Source organism: Babylonia areolata, chromosome 16, assembly GCF_041734735.1.
Source record: "Babylonia areolata isolate BAREFJ2019XMU chromosome 16, ASM4173473v1, whole genome shotgun sequence".
NCBI lineage: Eukaryota > Metazoa > Mollusca > Gastropoda > Neogastropoda > Buccinidae > Babylonia > Babylonia areolata.
In genome coordinates, this window is record NC_134891.1 from 12108911 (window position 1) to 12125915 (window position 17005).

Here is a 17005-nt window from a genome sequence, read left to right on the forward strand (position 1 = left end):
TAGAGTGTCGGGGGAAAAGTAAAAGAGGAAATGTGGTTGTTATAACGAATAGAATTCTTCACATCGGCTTCTGTGATATTAGAATCAAACGATGTGTTGTCATTGATCAAATCAAGTAATTCACCTTATCGCATGATGGTGGGGGTATTACCGGCGGTTGATATGAAAAAGGCAAACAAATGCGAGCGCGTGTGTATGGGTGTGCGTGTGCTTGTGTATGTATGTGCATGCATGTATGTGTGTTGTTGCAGCAGCTCTAACTATAATAACAGTACGTAGCAGCAGCAGCAGTAGTCGTGGTACTAGTAGTAGTAGTAGTAGTAGTAGCAGTACAAAAATGTGGTATTCGTGGTAGAATTTGTGGAAGGAGTAGTACGAAGAAAAGTACGTAGACGTAAGCAGTGTCTGTGTGTCCGTGTTCCTTCAGTTGACGTCAGTCATGGGATGTCTCTCACGGGCAGATAGTAACACGTGTCGTCCTGTCTCGGACCCTTCACTTCCTCAAATTGAACTGATCCCTACATACAGCCCGTGCCAGCCTCAGTGGCCCGCCGGAACAGTCACTGCTGCGGGATGAGAGTGGGGGGATCAGTAATTGTTTTGTCCATTTTTTCCCCATGCATTTCATCCGTTGGTTTATACAGTGTTTTATTTGAAAATGTCACACAGTACTAATACTATGAATTCGACTGGACTACTAGACAGTCTTATATTATAAATAAGTCCTGTCGTGAATTCATGTAGATTAATCCATTCGTCCATCCGTCATGATCCGTCATCCCACCCATCCATCCATTCATAATTATGGCAAAGCTTAAGCCAGCTAGCTTGTTTGTTCCTCAGTTTCCAGATGACGGTTTGTGTAGAAATGCGAAGGACTTTGGGAACAAAAAATGATTTTGAAGAAAGAAGGAAAAAGAAAACAGATGGTGTTGGTTGGTACAAACACTTTGTGTATTACGTCCTTCACAATACATATAAGACCCGTGACAGGAGAGAAGGGTAACACAAGTGAAGTGCTGTCCTCTCTCTCTCTCTTTTACATCCTCTTCCCTCCCCACTACCCCACCCCCCAAGCCCCCTCCACTTTCCAGCCTACTACCCACCCCCTCCCCACTCTCCACCCCTTCCCTCCCCCTCTTCCTCCTCCGTCATCTCTGGGCGCGCTTCCTCCCTCTACTTCCTCCTCCCCGAGTCAAGGAGGAAAGCCTCTTTCCGTCCCTCCTTGGCGATGCGCACATCACTTTCCTCCTGCACAGTCCTGCCGACATCCACTGGGCTGCTCTGGGCTCTCAGGCCTGGGGCGTTTGTGTAGTTGGTGGTCCTTGTGGCGGAGTTCGTGGTGGGGTGTGGCCGTTGCTGTGTTTATTTAATTAAGCAGTTCGATTTACAGGGTGGGGGGAGGTGGGCGGCGGGGGGTGGTGGTGGGTGTTTGGGGGGGGGGGGGGGGGTGTTCACGCTGTTGAGTCATGTGAAGCGTTTATGGTGGTGTTTGTTGTTGTTGTTGTGTGTGTTTCATGTGTGTGAAGTGATGTTGTAGCTGTGTGTGTGTGTGTGTGCTTGAATGTGAGTGTTTTTTTGTGTGTGAAGTGTTGTTGCTATGGTGTGTGTGTGTGTGTGTGTGTGTGTTGTGTGCATGAATGTGTGTCTTTGTCTGTATGCAGGTACAGGCTCGGGCGGGCATTGCATGGGTGTGTGCACTGCACGTGCGGTCAGTCTGTATTTTCGTCTCTTCACTTGGAAACCGATTCCGTGAAATAATGATGTAGTTCAAAGTAAGCACCTACTGCAGAGGGGGCTGGGGAGGGGAGGGGGCTCAGCCTTGTAAGGGAATGCCAGTGAAAGCATTGCAGATAAGACGCAGCACATCGTATTATTAATATTGGTATCCATGTGGGTATTATTGTCAGTTTGCGAGAAAGATTTGGGGGTGGGGGGGAGGGGCGGGGAGGGGGGGGGGCAGTGGTTGCCCCTTTTTGAAACAGTAGTGCTTCTTTCCCTTCGAACAAGCTCACAATCTCACCCCCACCCCCTACCTCTCACTCTTGGCCAGCCTATCCCCCCCCCCCACCTTCCCCAGCCCCCTCCCCCTGCCCACCCCTCCACCCCCATTCTTTCTTTTGATGTTTGTCTTTGTGTCCTTGTCCCACCCACCCTCCCTTCCCCACCCACTCTGTCTTCTCGTCCCCTGCCCCCATTCTGTCTCCTCATGCTTAACCCCCCCCCCCCCCCTCCTCCCCCAACACCTTACATACACCTTTCTCTCTCTCTCTATTAAACTGAACAAACCCCCTGGGGATAAAAGTTACCACCCCCCTACTCTTCCCTCTCTCACTTTCTCTCTCATACACCCCTCTTCTCCCTTTGCCCCCCCCCCCCTTCACACCTCCATCTCTTTCTTCTGTAAGCACGAAACGTCTAAGGGGGGAAAAGAAAAGCTGCCCTCCTCAACCCACCCCCTCCCACCCTCACAACCCTCTCCCCTTCTGGTAGGGCTCTGTGCCATCTGTGCTGCCCCACCACCCACCCCCTTTCTCTCTCTGTCTCTCGTCACTCCCAAGTCACTGCTGCCCCTCTGTATAACTACACCAACCACTACCAAAGATCCTACAGGTACCTATGGGCGATGCGCTCCCATAACTAGTTAGCAGGGAAAAGGGTCCCAAAAATTAAGCAATGCGATTGTAACAGCAACAGCAAGGCAGTTCTTTCAGGACGCTCGTAGTTGATTGAGCATGTCGGCAGGAGTGTAAGCAGGCGGAGGCCTCAAGGGCCCGTAGTGGTGAGCACTGACTCTGTACCCTCGTGAATGCCATCCCTGTAGCGTGGTGTACGTGGGCTGGATATCACACTTTCCTCAGGCGGCCGGCCGGCCCTCGGGGCGTCTTTGTTGTTGTCCCCTCACGACAAGTGGTTGGCTCCCCGGACCCCGGACCCTCCATACCAGCCCGTTCAGTTCTGCAGCGGAGTTCGAAGGAGGAAGGCAGGCATTTTCTCTCTGCTAGTAGCTGCTTCTGCTGCTCTGTGTGTGTGTGGTGCGCGTGTGTGTGGAGAGGCTCCGCAGCAGTAAGTGGCTATGCTTCATCTGTCTGGGGTGTTGGTGGTGGTTGGTGTGTAAGGTCCTCTTAGTCGTCCTGTCGTCCTGGGTCGTTAGTTTTTTGTGGTTGGGTCTCCATGACCACAAGGGTGCCTGTGTACTTGTGCACGTGCGGGAATGGGTGTGTGGGTGAGTAGTGGTTGCTGAAGTTCGTTCGTTCTTGTTCGTTCCTGAATTTTAAGGGAATCAGGCTTGTTCATTGTTTGGGGGAATGATATGCGATCTGTTAATTAAATCTTTTTTTTCTTTTTTTTTTTCTTTTTTTTTTTAAATAGTAATTTTGTTTATGTAACTTATGATACCAACAGCAACAAAAGGAGAAGAAAAAAAAACAGAACTGAGCTGAAGATGACATGTGGTTAGTAATTTTCATTTCATCGGTTGTCGATTTATATTCCAAAGACATGACAAAAAACTACAACAGAAGTGATAATTGAAAGAAAATAGGCAGTGGTGAATTTCTGACCAAAGAGTACATGAAGCACCAGTTGCTTTTTATCCCCCCCCCCCCCCCCCCCCCCCTTTTTTTTTTTTTTTTTTTTAAATTCCCATGTTGATTCATGATTATTTTCCGTTGGTCTGGTATAAACTGAAGTTAATTTTTTTTTTTTTTTAAATGAAAAAAGTTGTGCTTTCTTTGCCGGCCAAACAGCCAACCACACAGGACAGTTTCTGGGCTTGCTTTGTATAATTTTTTTGTTTTTTTACTTTAACTGCATTGATTTGGTTTGGTACACAGTGGGATGTAAAGCCCAAAGTGAGATGTTTTTGAGAATTAAGTGTCTGATTCTCTCCGTCTCTCTGTCTCCCCCTCCCCCCTGCCCCCTCTCTCTCTATGTCTCTCTCCCTCTCTCTCTGGATTATCCCTTAGTAGTTCATTCCGCTTCAGTTATGTTTTTCCTTTCTGTTCCATTTTATCTGTTGTGCACCATTTTTGTTCTCATTTGTACCTATTGTCATAACTATGTCACTTGAGCTCTACAGCTAATGACATTAAACAGTTCAGTGTTCAGAGTTCTCTCTATATATATACACATATATTCATGTGTGTGTGTGTGTGTGTTTCTCTTCACTCTCTCTCCCTCTCTTTTTTTATTTTTTATTTATTTTTATTCTCACTCTGTCTTTCTCTGTGTCTGTCTTTCTGTTTCTGTCACTCTTTCTCAGTCTGTCTCAGTATGCCTTTCTTTCTCTCTGTCTGCCTCTCTCTCTCTCTGTCTCGCCCTCCCTCCCTGTGATGTGTGGGACCTGACTTATCATTGTTCATTGGACCTCAACAGGAACAACCAAGGTCATTTTGACACTGTTGACTGTGTGTTCAAGGAGTGGGAAGGGGGGTATTTTGTAAAATGCCAATGTCAAGCAAGGCATTTAGTTTACAGATCTGGGATGGTGAAGTCATGTTACCATGTCAGTGATTGTTCTTTTATTTTCCACACACCCACGTGCATGCACACATACAAACACACCCGCATACTCTTGTTGTGTGCATGTTCGCCTGTGCACTCTCACACACACACACACATGCTCACACTCGCACTCACACATACACACAAGTGCATCTCTGTCTCTTTGTCTCTGTCTCTCTGTTTCTCTCTCTCTCTGTCTCTCTCTCTCTCTCTCTCTTCACAGGGATAAAAAGAAAAGAGTATTAAGCAAACAGTAATGAAACATAGATATATCCAGTTCAATCTGTTTATGACATAAAACAAACAATACTGATAGTCTTACTCTTATATACTTCAGTCCTTACAAGACAAAGGCACATAATTCAAACCATGTGCTTTGTATAAGGTTACCAATTCCAGGATACTTTCTCTTCCTCCACTTCACTCATGTAACCCATGTTTATAATACATAGGTGTGGTAAGCATTCATCTTTTTGAACTTTTCTCGCATCTAATGTATGATTTGAGGAAACTAAACACATGAAAATCATTTGTCAACAGTTTATGCATTACTAGCTGCAAAAACATCTGTCACGTACTTTAGATACAATTTCATCAGGACAGAACTATGGATAAGATTTTCTTGTTATCATGTTTATCTCTATATGTGAGTGTGATTGTGGTGTATTGTGACTTGTTCTAAATAAGAAATGCTGTTTAAACCAAGCACATTTATTTCAAGAAAGAAAAGGAAATGGGGGTTTACGCTATTTTAGACCACAGTTTTCTCAGAGGCCTTGCTTTTCTTCGTCATCGTTTTTTTCCTCCCTTCACGAATCTCCCCTTGCTAACAGGATACATATGTCTGTCACAGCTCTTCTGACACAGAGGGACCTTTTCCTTTTCTTTGTCTGGAGGGTGAACCCCCTCCCCCTTCCCCTTTCAACCAGTATTTCCTCCCCCTCCTCCCACTTCCCCCTCCCCCCCCACACACCCCACACTCCCCACGATCCTCCTCCCCCCTCCCCCCATTCCTAAGTTCTCCATATCCTTTTATATGAAGAAAAAAAAGTTTTCCTTTTCTTTGTCTGGAGGGTGAACCTCTTCCCCCTTCCCCTTTCCACCAGTATTTCCTAACCTCCCCCACACCCCCATCCTTAACTTCCCCATATCCTTTTTATGAAGGATGTGTTGAAGCCCCTCCCCCTTCCTCCTCCCCCTTCTACCATATCCCCCCCTCCCCTCTCCCCTTTCCACTATATCCCCCCCCCCTTCCTACCCCATCTCTCCCCTCTTCACAGATCCCCAGTTCTCCACATCCTTTGCATTTTTTTTTTTTAATCCTTAAAAATCTCAGAATGTTGCAGTTTGTTTCCATTATTTTGTGGAGGGTTTATGACATGATGATAATGATGACTGATATAGTGGTAATGCTGCAGAGATCCAGTTTGTTTTGAGATTGTGTACTTGGTGCTTCTTTTATATGACAGCCATTTGTCCCACAGAGGGAGAGAGGGAAAGAGAGAGAGCATTATAGATCATTAGACATATACTGATTGATATATATATATATATATATATATATATATATATAATGACAAAATGAGAAATATATGCAAACACCTGTAGATTTGAGCAGCACTCTGAAATATTATTTCAAAATATATGATAATGTATGTTGAAAGGTTTCAAAAATGCATCCACTACCAATCAGTTGGCAATTGATGGTATGATTCCATCCAGTCTTCTTATTTTAGACCATTGTCTATACACCTTTGGGTTCCCATTTTCTGTTGAGCTGTGGGAAGCAGTTCCAGTTATTTGCTAGCTCTGACTGGGAGTGTCCATTATCTGTTTAACTGTGGGTCAGAGTTCACATTATTTGCTAGCTCTGACTGGGAGTGTCCATTATCTGTTTAACTGTGGGTCAGAGCCTTCATTATCTCCTAGCTCGGAATGGGGGTTTCCATTATCTGTGGGTCAGAGTTTCCATTATCTGTTTAACTGTGGGTCAGAGTTCACATTATTTGCTAGCTCTGATTGGGGGTTTCCATTATCTGTTTAACTGTGAGTCAGAGTTCACATTATCTGTTTAACTGTGGGTTACATTATCTGTTGAACTGTGGGTTAGAGTTCACATTATCTGTTGAACTGTGGGTTAGAGTTCACATTATCTGTTGAACTGTGGGTTAGAGTTCACATGATTTCCTAGCTCTGATTGGGAGTTTCCATTATCTGTTTATCTGTGGGTCAGAGTTCACATTATCTGTTTAACTGTGGGTTAGAGTTCACATTATCTGTTTAACTGTGGGTTAGAGTTCACATGATTTGCTAGCTCTGATTGGGAGTTTCCATTATCTGTTTAACTGTGGGTTAGAGTTCACATTATCTGTTTAACTGTGGGTTGGAGTTCCCATTATCTGCTCAGCTGTAAGAGTTCATATTATCTACTTAGCTGTGGGTTGGAGTTTCCATTATCTGCTCAGCTGTAACAGTTCACATTATCTGTTTAACTGTGGGTCAGAGTTCACATTATCAGTTTAACTGTGGGTTAGAGTTCACATTATCTGTTTAACTGTGGGTTAGAGTTCACATTATCTGTTTAACTGTGGGTTAGAGTTCACATGATTTGCTAGCTCTGATTGGGAGTTTATATTATCTGTTTAACTGTGGGTCTGAGTTCACATTATCTGTTTAACTGTGGGTCAGAGTTCACATTATCTGCTAGCTCTGAGTGGGAGATTCCATTATCTGTTTATCTGTGGGTCAGAGTTCCCATTATCTGATAGATCTGAGTGGGAGTTTCCATTATCTGTTTAACTGTGGGTAGGAGTTCCCATTATCTGCTAGCTCTGAGTGGGAGATTCCATTATCCGTTTAACTGTGGGTCAGAGTCTTCATTATCTCCTAGCTCAGAATGGGAGATTCCATTATGCGTTTATCTCATTTTACGGTGGGTTGGAATTCACGTTATTTGCTCAGCTGTAAGTTTGAGTTCCCATTATTTGCCCAGCTGTGGGTAGGAGTTCCCATTATGTTCTCTGCTGTGAGTAGGAGGTCCCATTATCTGCTCGGCTGTGGGTTCAAGTTCCCATTATCTGCTCAGCTGTAAGAGTTCATATAATCAACTTAGCTGTGGGTTGGAGTTCCCATTATCTGCTCAGCTGTAAGAGTTCATATAATCTACTTAGCTGTGGGTTGGAGTTCCCATTATCTGCTCAGCTGTAAGAGTTCATATTATCTACTTAGCTGCGGGTTGGAGTTCCCATTATCTGCTCAGCTGTAAGAGTTCATATAATCTACTTAGCTGTGGGTTGGATTTCCCATTATCTGCTCAGCTGTAAGAGTTCATATTATCTACTTAGATGTGGGTAGTAGTTCCCATTATCTGCTCAGCTGTAAGAGTTCATATTATCTACTTAGCTGTGGGTTGGAGTTCCCATTATCTGCTCAGCTGTAAGAGTTCATATAGTCTACTTAGCTGTGGGTAGGAGTTCCCATTATCTGCTCAGCTGTAAGAGTTCATATAATCTACTTAGCTGTGGGTAGGAGTTTCCGATTTCTACAGGCTCTGAGATGGGAGTTCCCATTATCTGTTTTAAGCTAAAATAAGAAAATAAAAAAATAAAAAGTACCCATTATCTGTGAAACTGTGGGCAGTAGTTCCCATTTTCTTCTTAGCTATGTCCCATTTCTGCTCAGCAGTAGGTTGAAGTTTCCATGTGGTACTCAGCTATGGGTAGATTGTTTATCTGTTTGCTGCATATTTGTCTGCACACAGTTCTGTCCATTATCTCTCTCTTTCTGTCCGTATCAGTCTGCCTGTCTCCCTCTTTCATTTTCTCTCTGTTTTTCTGTCATTCTCTCTGTATCTGTCTGTGTGCATGTTTGTCTGCCCAGTCTACCTATAGGGAGTGGGGAGGGTGAGAGGACTGATGACATCATAGGACGCGCCCATCTATACCTTAATGGTGGCTGTAAAAGAACTGTGAGAGAAAGAGAGAGAGAGAATCACTGAGGCTGACCCTGATTAATTGCTACACGCTTTAGTCAATACCTAGGATGCCAGTTACTTGATCCAGTGAACTTGGTTCAGTTTGTTTTCAGTCTTTCAAACAATGAAAGAAAAACTGGGAAGCATTGTAATGAACCTTTACTGCCTTTAGGTGTATGCAGGAATTTGCAAGGTAAAAGAAAAAATATTGTATGTTTTTTTGTCTCTTTGAACACATGAAATGGATGAATACTTATCTGGCTGTACACTCTTTATCTGTAATAGAATTTAGATTACACATGTCAATTGTAGATAGCTGTAAAATGTATTGAGACATGAAGTGCGTTGAACTGTCTTTCGAGTGATGGGTAGGGCCCTGCGTTGCTTTACACCTTTGGTGACGTGTTTCAGGTAACTGGGTCACAAACAAGCCAACGTATTACACATCTCATGACCCAATTTCAGGTGATCGACATGTCATTGCATCACTCACCTGATGATCGGTGTTTCAGATGATCGACACAGTGCATTACACCCATGCTTTTGATAATTAGCACAGTACACAAAATCTCCAATGGCCAGTCTTTCACTGCAGGGACACAGTGATACAGGCAGGATCAGATAAACTACCACATGCTAATTTCTGTTTTGAGAAAATAAACTTACTATTTGTATTACATTACACCACAAATTATAATATGTTTTATTACATTACACTGCAAAAGGTTGACGCGCCATTTCACCTGTAATTTATACCAGTTTTTCAGATGATGGACACGTGTATGTTCATTACACTACATACGATCCTGGTTTCGAAAGGTGGACATATATATCATTACACTTATGATTTACACCTGTGTTCCAATAGATGGACACACATTTCCTTTATAGTTTCTACTTGTGTTTCAGATGATGGATACAACATCACACCCATAATGTATAGCTTTGTTTCATATTAGGGATACACCTTTTCACCTGTAAATTTCACCTGTGTTTCAGATGATGGATACAGCGTTGCACTACACATCGGTTAACCATGCCACCTGCCTGGTGTCTGCCATCAACAGACTGCGCATCGGAGGCCAGCTGTGTGACGTTGTCATCAGATGTGGTGAACTCCGGATTCCCGCCCACCGCCTGGTGCTAGAGGCCTCCTCGCCTTATTTCGGTCCTCTCTTGGGGCCCCCCCCCTCTCCCTCCAATGGTAGGTGAAGGCAGAGTGAAGCTTTTAACCCTTTGGTCATTGTAGTCGCTGCTGGGCGACTTGCCAGGAGAACACCACAGTGACCGCACGGCGACTTGTAGGCAGAACGCTTTGGCACCGGTCGGCAACTTGAGCATTAGTGTTCACAATCTTGCACTACTCTTCAGAAAATAACACCAAACTTAGTCAGCACATCATTCCACATGTACCGGAAATATCCTTTTCATTGTTGAACCAACTCTCATCCAGTTTGGTGCGATTTTCAACGGCTTTTAAAAAAAAAATTTTAACTTAGTTTGAACAATGGCGAGTTCTTCAATCAGTTCAGATTATAACTGGACCATGCTTTTCGGGACAGCAATCTGCAAGTCTTATTGAAAGTTATTTGGCAGAATATAATTTGCTGCTGACTGTGACAGTGGAGAAGAGTTCGTGCCACATGACAAGGAAAAAATGAGTACCCCACATTCCTACTGCAGGGTTCAAATTTAACTCTCTTTTTTTTTTAGTGCCAGTTGGGCACTCCGGACAAAACATTTGAGTGCCTAATTGTGGTTTTGGGTGCCAGCGTTATAAAATGAAATAAAATCTTCCTTTGTTTCAACGGTATTTCAAGGAAAGTCTTTCTGCCAGGCTTCATTGTACACGCGCTGGCACTTCGATTTGTATTCCTGCTTTTTATTCTTTTTGTCATCCTGCATTTTTGTCTCTGTTTTGGGAGCCTTTCTTTTAACTTTGAAGATTGGAAACATCGTTCGTCGCTAACGCGCCATGAACGTCAACATCCAATCACATACACACAAAGATGCTGCTCCGTAAAGCGAGCTGCAGCAGACTACATTTCAGTCGACCGCGTTCGAGCTTGCATTCTTGGTGTGTCTTTTGATTAATTTTCTTTCGCCTCTTTCAATTTTTTAGTGCCATCTGGGCACTCTCAACAGAAACTTTGCATGCCCAAGCCAACTTTTCGTAGCATTTGCATCCAGGCACCCACGAAATTTGAACCCTGCACTGGCTACTCTGCTGCAAGCCGTTTTCAGCTGTACTGTGCAGCTGACTTAGCCAGCTAGCAGCTATTAGCAGCTTGAATATAGCAGGTGATGTAAGGGTTAAAAGTTACTCTTAGATCTCCCTTTCCTACACACCACACACATGCATGTGCACAAAGGACACTTCATGAAGACACAAGTATGTTTTTATACACTTAGTGCACGTTAAAGAACCCACGGCAACAAAAGGGTTGTTCCTGGCAAAATTCTGTAGAAAAATCCACTTCGATAGGAAAAACAAATAAAAATGCACGCAGGAAAAAATAAAAAAAAATGGGTGGCGCTGTAGTGTAGTGACACGCTCTCCCTGGGGAGAGCAGCCCGAATTTCACACAGAGAAATCTGTTGTGATAAAAAGAAATACAAATAGACATATGCACAAGGAAAAGCATAACCACAGCACATGCAGTTTTATAAGGGAGAGCTTCTTGAATATCATGCAGAGAAATCCATTTTGACATGAAAAATATTAAGACCTGACCTGAGCTTTGCTTTCTTTTGTGAGTGAGTATTTGTCAAGCAAATAGTTTGAAGGAGGCATTTTTGTGAAAAAGGTTTAACGAGAAAGGTTTTTGGAGTCGAGAATGTGTGTGTGTGTGCATGTGTGTTAGACTGTTTTTCCTTTGAGTTACTTGACTGCCATTTGATATACGTGTGTCTGCATGCGCATGACTGAAATCTAATTGAACGACACAGGAAATGAATGATGAGCGCATAAACGCAGCTGTCAGTCAGCCCTACCCAGGAAGGCAGCCTTAAGTGCATATGACTCCATGATTGTAAAGTGCTAAGAGTTTGGTCTCTTAACTGAATTTAGGTGCTCTGTAAGTATCACTAATGATAATAATAAAAATGATTGTTTTGTTGGAGACCTTCAGACACGTGTGAAAAATGAGGGTTGTATTGACAATTCATTAATCATCAGAGACCTTCGTCTCGGCAGGGGTGCCAAGGGAAATCAAGCTTGAGACCTTTGACGCCGTGTCAGTGGAGCAGATAATAGAATTCTGCTACACATCCTCCATCTGCGTCAGTGAGAAAAACATCTGGACGCTGTTGCCCACAGCAGTGCAGCTGCAGATCTCAGAGTTGTGCACCTTGTGCACAGAGTTCCTGCAGTCCACACTGAGCCCCGACACGTCGATGCAGACTTACATGGTGGCGCTGCGGAGCGGGATGACGGACCTGGCCATGGAGGCACAGAAAGTGCTGAAGGAGGATCTGGACAAGGTGAGCTGTATTTGTATTGTGTTTGTGTTTTACCCTTTTTGTCACAACAGATTTCTCTGTGTGAAACTCAGGCTGCTGTCTGTAGGGAGAGCGCGTCGCTACACTGACAGTGCCACCCTTCTTCTTTTTTTCTTTTTTCTTTTTTTTTTTTTGTCCTGCCTGCAGATGTATTTGTTTTCCTTTCAAAGTGGATTTTTCAACATAATTTTGCCAGGGACAACCCTTCTGTTGCCATGGGCTCTTTATGTGCACTAAATGCATGCTGCACACAGGACCTCTGTTTATTGTCTCATCCAAATGCCTAGCGTCCAGACCACCACTCAGGAGGGGGAGAAAATACTGGTGACTGCCGGTGTGATTCAAACCAGTGTGCTCAGATTCTCTTGCTTCCTAGGTGGACACATTACCTCTAGGCCAACACTCCACATAAGTATCTAAGTGTTGTGCTGGCCATGGTCTGTCTTTCTTGTTGTTTGCTTTCATCACAAGTGTGTCTGTATCATACCTATTGATACCAACGCCAAGGTTTTACAGCGTCATTGAAAACTGGAGAAGTCTGATATTGTCACTCTAAATAAAAGTATTCAAACCTTATCCAGATCAGATTCTTTTCTTTTTTTTTTAAAGGAACCTTAATGGAAAAGTTAACACGGTGTGACTGCCTCTGTCTGTTTGCCTGTCTGTCTGTCTGTCTGTCTGCCTGCCTGTCTGTCTTTATTAGTGTTAACCTGCTCAGAATTGCAAGGATTACAGCTTGTGAAACTTTCCCTGCCAGGGAGGTTTTTGCAATAGTTTTTTTTAATAAGATTTTAAAAAGATAGACACTTCACATAGACCATTCACTTATATTGCCTTATCTGTCAGTGTTTACAACATTTGTTCTAGATATGATTAGCATGATCAAATGTTCTGAATATGTGTCAGAAGAATTTGTTTCATATTTGCCAAGTATAAAACACTGCCTTGTAATCATGACCGTGAACACAATATTGTATAAAATATTTTTTAAATGCTTGAAAATAGTGAACTGTGTCCAGATTTCATCAGTGCCCAGAAGTTTCTCAAAAGTCACATCCTTTCCATAGTTGTTTACTTTATCAGAAAGGTTTAAAAAATAAAATGAAAGGGTGTGGGATGAGTGGTGTTTTTGTGTTTTTCTTGTTGTATTTGATTTTTGTGTTTTTCTTGTTCTTGTTTTTTTGTGTGTGGTGGATATTTTTTTGTAAGACATCAACAGTTTTTATGAGTACATGATAAAATTATATAAGTCAAAAAATGAGTTGATGAATTCAGATTCAGTGCTTGAGCACAGCTCAGACTGAGAAACAAAAAGAAGCACACTGGCTGTCAGAGCATGCAAGATGAAATGAGTTAGATTATCAGTCAGTGTGTATACAGGTGTTGGACTGTGTGTGTAAAGGTATTGGACTGTATTGGACTGTGTGTGTGCAGGTGCTGGAGAGTGATGGTTTTCTGGAGATGAAGGTGGACGACATGATCGAGGCTCTCCATGCTTTGCCATCCTCCGTGCTTGGTCACCGGGACAGTGTCAAGGCCATCCGACACTGGGTGCAGCATAAAAGTCACTCGCGAGAGAAGTACGCTGCCCAGGTGAGTGTCTAGCCAGCATGAATTCTCATTTGGTTCCCAAGAGCTGAGACAGGGATTGGAAATGAACAGGTTCATGCTTACTTTTTAGGGTGCGTTTAACCAGATGTTAGAAGAATGTTTTCTGTCTGCATCAACACAGATGTAACTGAGAGTGTTTTCTTTCCTTGTGAACTCCCTCTGACACCCCTGTGTCCACGGATGCTTGATGCTAAGTGTCATGTGAACACATGTTCTAAAGAGTGTTTTCAATCTGTATCAACAATGTAATGTCAACACAGATGCTATAAAGAGTGTTTTCAATGCTATAAAGAGTGTTTTCAATCTGCATCAGCACAAGTGTTATAACGGGTGTTCAACACAAATGTTATGAAGTCTTTTTTTCCATGTGAACTCACTGAGACGGGGGTGCCCCCACCCCCACTGTGTGAATGGATAGTTTAAATTCTGTCATTACTACAACTTCATTGTAAATCGTGCGCTATAATATCACACAGATCAATGTTTGAATGAATATTTGCTGTTCTGCCAATGTGATGCTTGATGCGGAATGGTTGATATTCGGATCAATATATTGTTGTACGTTTCCTAATGTAAAATATGTATTTTGTATGTAATCCTTTGTGTGAATAAAAATGTTTGGGGGGAAAAAAAAAGAAAACAAGAAAGAGTGCTGTGTGTCCCCCCAGCTGGCCCACAGTTTCCCTGGCCTGCTGAGCCGCCTCAAGGAGTTCCTGCCTGAGGACCTGCTGGTGCAGCCCATGGACGGGGACAGCCTGCCCGCCTCCCCCACCAACTCCACCCCCCGCTTCTCCCCGGCCAGCTTCAGCCAGCAGGTGTCTCCCTCGGGCCTGGACGTCTCCACCCACCTGTCCCCGTCTGACATGCGCACCTATCAGGACTCTGCAGACTCGGGTAATGATAATGATAGTGATAATGAGAAGAAGAGTGATAATGATAATAATAATGATAATAGTAATAATAATCATGATAATTATTATTGTAGGCATATATAGCGCAGTACCATCTATAATAATAAATGCAGGCTTATATAGTGCAGTACCATCTATAATAACAAATGCAGGCTTATATAGTGCAGTACCATCTATAATAATAAACGCAGGCTTATACAGTGCAGTACCATCTATAATAATAAACGCAGGCTTATATAGTGCAGTACCATCTATAATAACAAATGCAGGCTTATATAGTGCAGTACCATCTATAATAATAAACGCAGGCTTATATAGTGCAGTACCATCTATAATAATAAACGCAGGCTTATATAGTGCAGTACCATCTATAATAATAAACGCAGGCTTATATAGCGCAGTACCATCTATAATAATAAATGCAGGCTTATATAGTGCAGTACCCCCACCTCACATGGGGCTCACTGTGCTTTACAATAAAACATACAAATTTAAGGCTGAGCGACGTAAAATGTGTACAAGTCAACAGTCTCACATGACATTGGGTACCTAGGTCTGGCAAGAGGGTTGCAGGTCTGCTGTTGTGGGGTGGGGTTTTTTTGTTTGTTGTTGTTGTTGTTTGCTACAGGGTTTGCACTGGGTCCCGACAGTCTGAAAAAGTCTTGGGAAATAATGAGAGAACCATTTCCATGGGTGGAAAAGTCTTTGGAGGGGGGGGCGGGGGGGGGGGGAGTCTGGAAGAACCTTTAATTTTGATAACAGCCTTAACTGGTACCATTCAAGAAACAGTTTGATTATTTAGAAAACAAACAAATAAGAATACTACACACACACATACACACACGCGCGCACACACACACACACACACACATACACACACGCGCGCGCGCGCACACACACACACACACACACACATGGAGGGCATGGATAGAGAGAAGGTGAGATGGATGGGGGGCATGGATAGAGAGAAGGTGAGGTGGATGGAGGGCATGGATAGAGAGAAGGTGAGATGGATGGGGGGCATGGATAGAGAGAAGGTGAGATGGATGGGGGGCATGGATAGAGAGAAGGTGAGATGGATGGGGGGCATAGATAGAGAGAAGGTGAGATGGATGGGGGGCATGAATGAATGAAGGAAAGTTGTTTGGTGCGTTCATGTGTGTGTGTTTGTCATTTTCCTTTTTTCCCTACATTTTATTTCCACCATTCTTATGCCTTTATTTAAAATCATGTAGTGCAGACCCAAATCAAGGGCAGGGACTGGATGTAAAATAAAACCAAAAAAAAAAAAACACCAATGCTTGATATTTCTTATCCTCAAAAAAAAAAATCTCTTTCTCTCTCTCTCTCTCTCTCTCTCTCTCTCTCTCTCTCTCTCTTGTACACTGATAATTTAGTAAATGCATTCCACATTGTTATATTTTGTGTTCAAAGCACATATGTGTACATAAACAACATAGTGTCACAAATGATATTACAATGATATCACTATATTGAAACAAGTCTCTCTTCTTCCCCGCTTTCCACCCAGTCCACACACACACCAAAATATTTTACACAACAATGAACATTATTATTATATTTATATAGCTGAATCTTGTGCAGAGACAAATCAGAGATGAAACATACTCAAATCAATATATATTAGCATATGAACGAATCGAGGGGGCCGAGTCGAAACAAGTACACAGAATGTAAGAAAAATATACAGACAAGCCGCATACAACAAAATAAGGCCAAATGAACACGCTTAATAGCCAAAAAAAGCGCACGACGAGACAGAGCGAAAACCTGACAAGATGGCGTGGAGAGCCTTGGCCAACGGAATGATTCAGCGCTTATAGCTTTTAGAGGCGTTTGATTGGCTAAGAGCGGACCAGGCAAAGAGGGGCGTCTTTTCACTGTTAGCCGCACGAAATTTGGCCAAGCAGAGCAAACCGATAGGCCTAGTTTGCATCAGTTTGACATGGTAAGTATATGTATCACCAAACATGGAGTATAATACAAACTCCTCCTATTGTTTAAAATCATTGAGGAAGTGTATTCTCCTTGGGCCATCAGGACTAGGACTGAGACCTGGCTGTGAGCAGTAGGCTCACTGTAGCTGCAGGACAGGGTGTTTTTTTTGACTCGCTTGTGTAAACAAAGTGTGTCTGTGTTTTAACCCGGTGTTCGGTTGTGTGTGTCCGTGTGTCTGTGTGTCCGTGGTAAACTTTAACATTGACATTTTCTCTGCAAATACTTTGTCAATTGACACCAAATTTGTCATAAAAATAGGAAAAATTCAGTTCTTTCCAGTCATCTTGTTTAAAACAATATTGCACCTCTGGGATGAGCACAAAAAAATAATAAAAGAAGCCTAATTATTTGCAAACTGCATTTACTGTTATATTTATATTTTTTGTATTCTCTAAACTTGGCACTTTGACCTCTTATTCTGACACAACAACAATATGAGTCATTATTATCATTTTTTGTTCAAACAGGAGCTTCTTTTGCTAAG

General features: G+C 42.9%; 1 protein-coding gene across 4 annotated transcripts in view; it reads left to right on the top strand.

Moving 5' to 3' along the window:
* Positions 1 to 17005, top strand: part of LOC143291155 (uncharacterized) — a 47184-nt gene that overhangs the window by 18751 nt on the left and 11428 nt on the right. For 2 of the 4 annotated variants that reach the window (XM_076600838.1, XM_076600840.1), the window contains exons 2-5: positions 9479 to 9683; positions 11676 to 11962; positions 13415 to 13573; positions 14260 to 14485. In XM_076600838.1, the coding sequence (XP_076456953.1) occupies positions 9479 to 9683; positions 11676 to 11962; positions 13415 to 13573; positions 14260 to 14485 (877 nt within the window). Of the gene's footprint in view, positions 1 to 2862; positions 3067 to 3119; positions 3227 to 9478; positions 9684 to 11675; positions 11963 to 13414; positions 13574 to 14259; positions 14486 to 17005 lie in introns of those variants that run through there. The other 2 variants (XM_076600839.1, XM_076600837.1) reach the window with 2 other exon arrangements.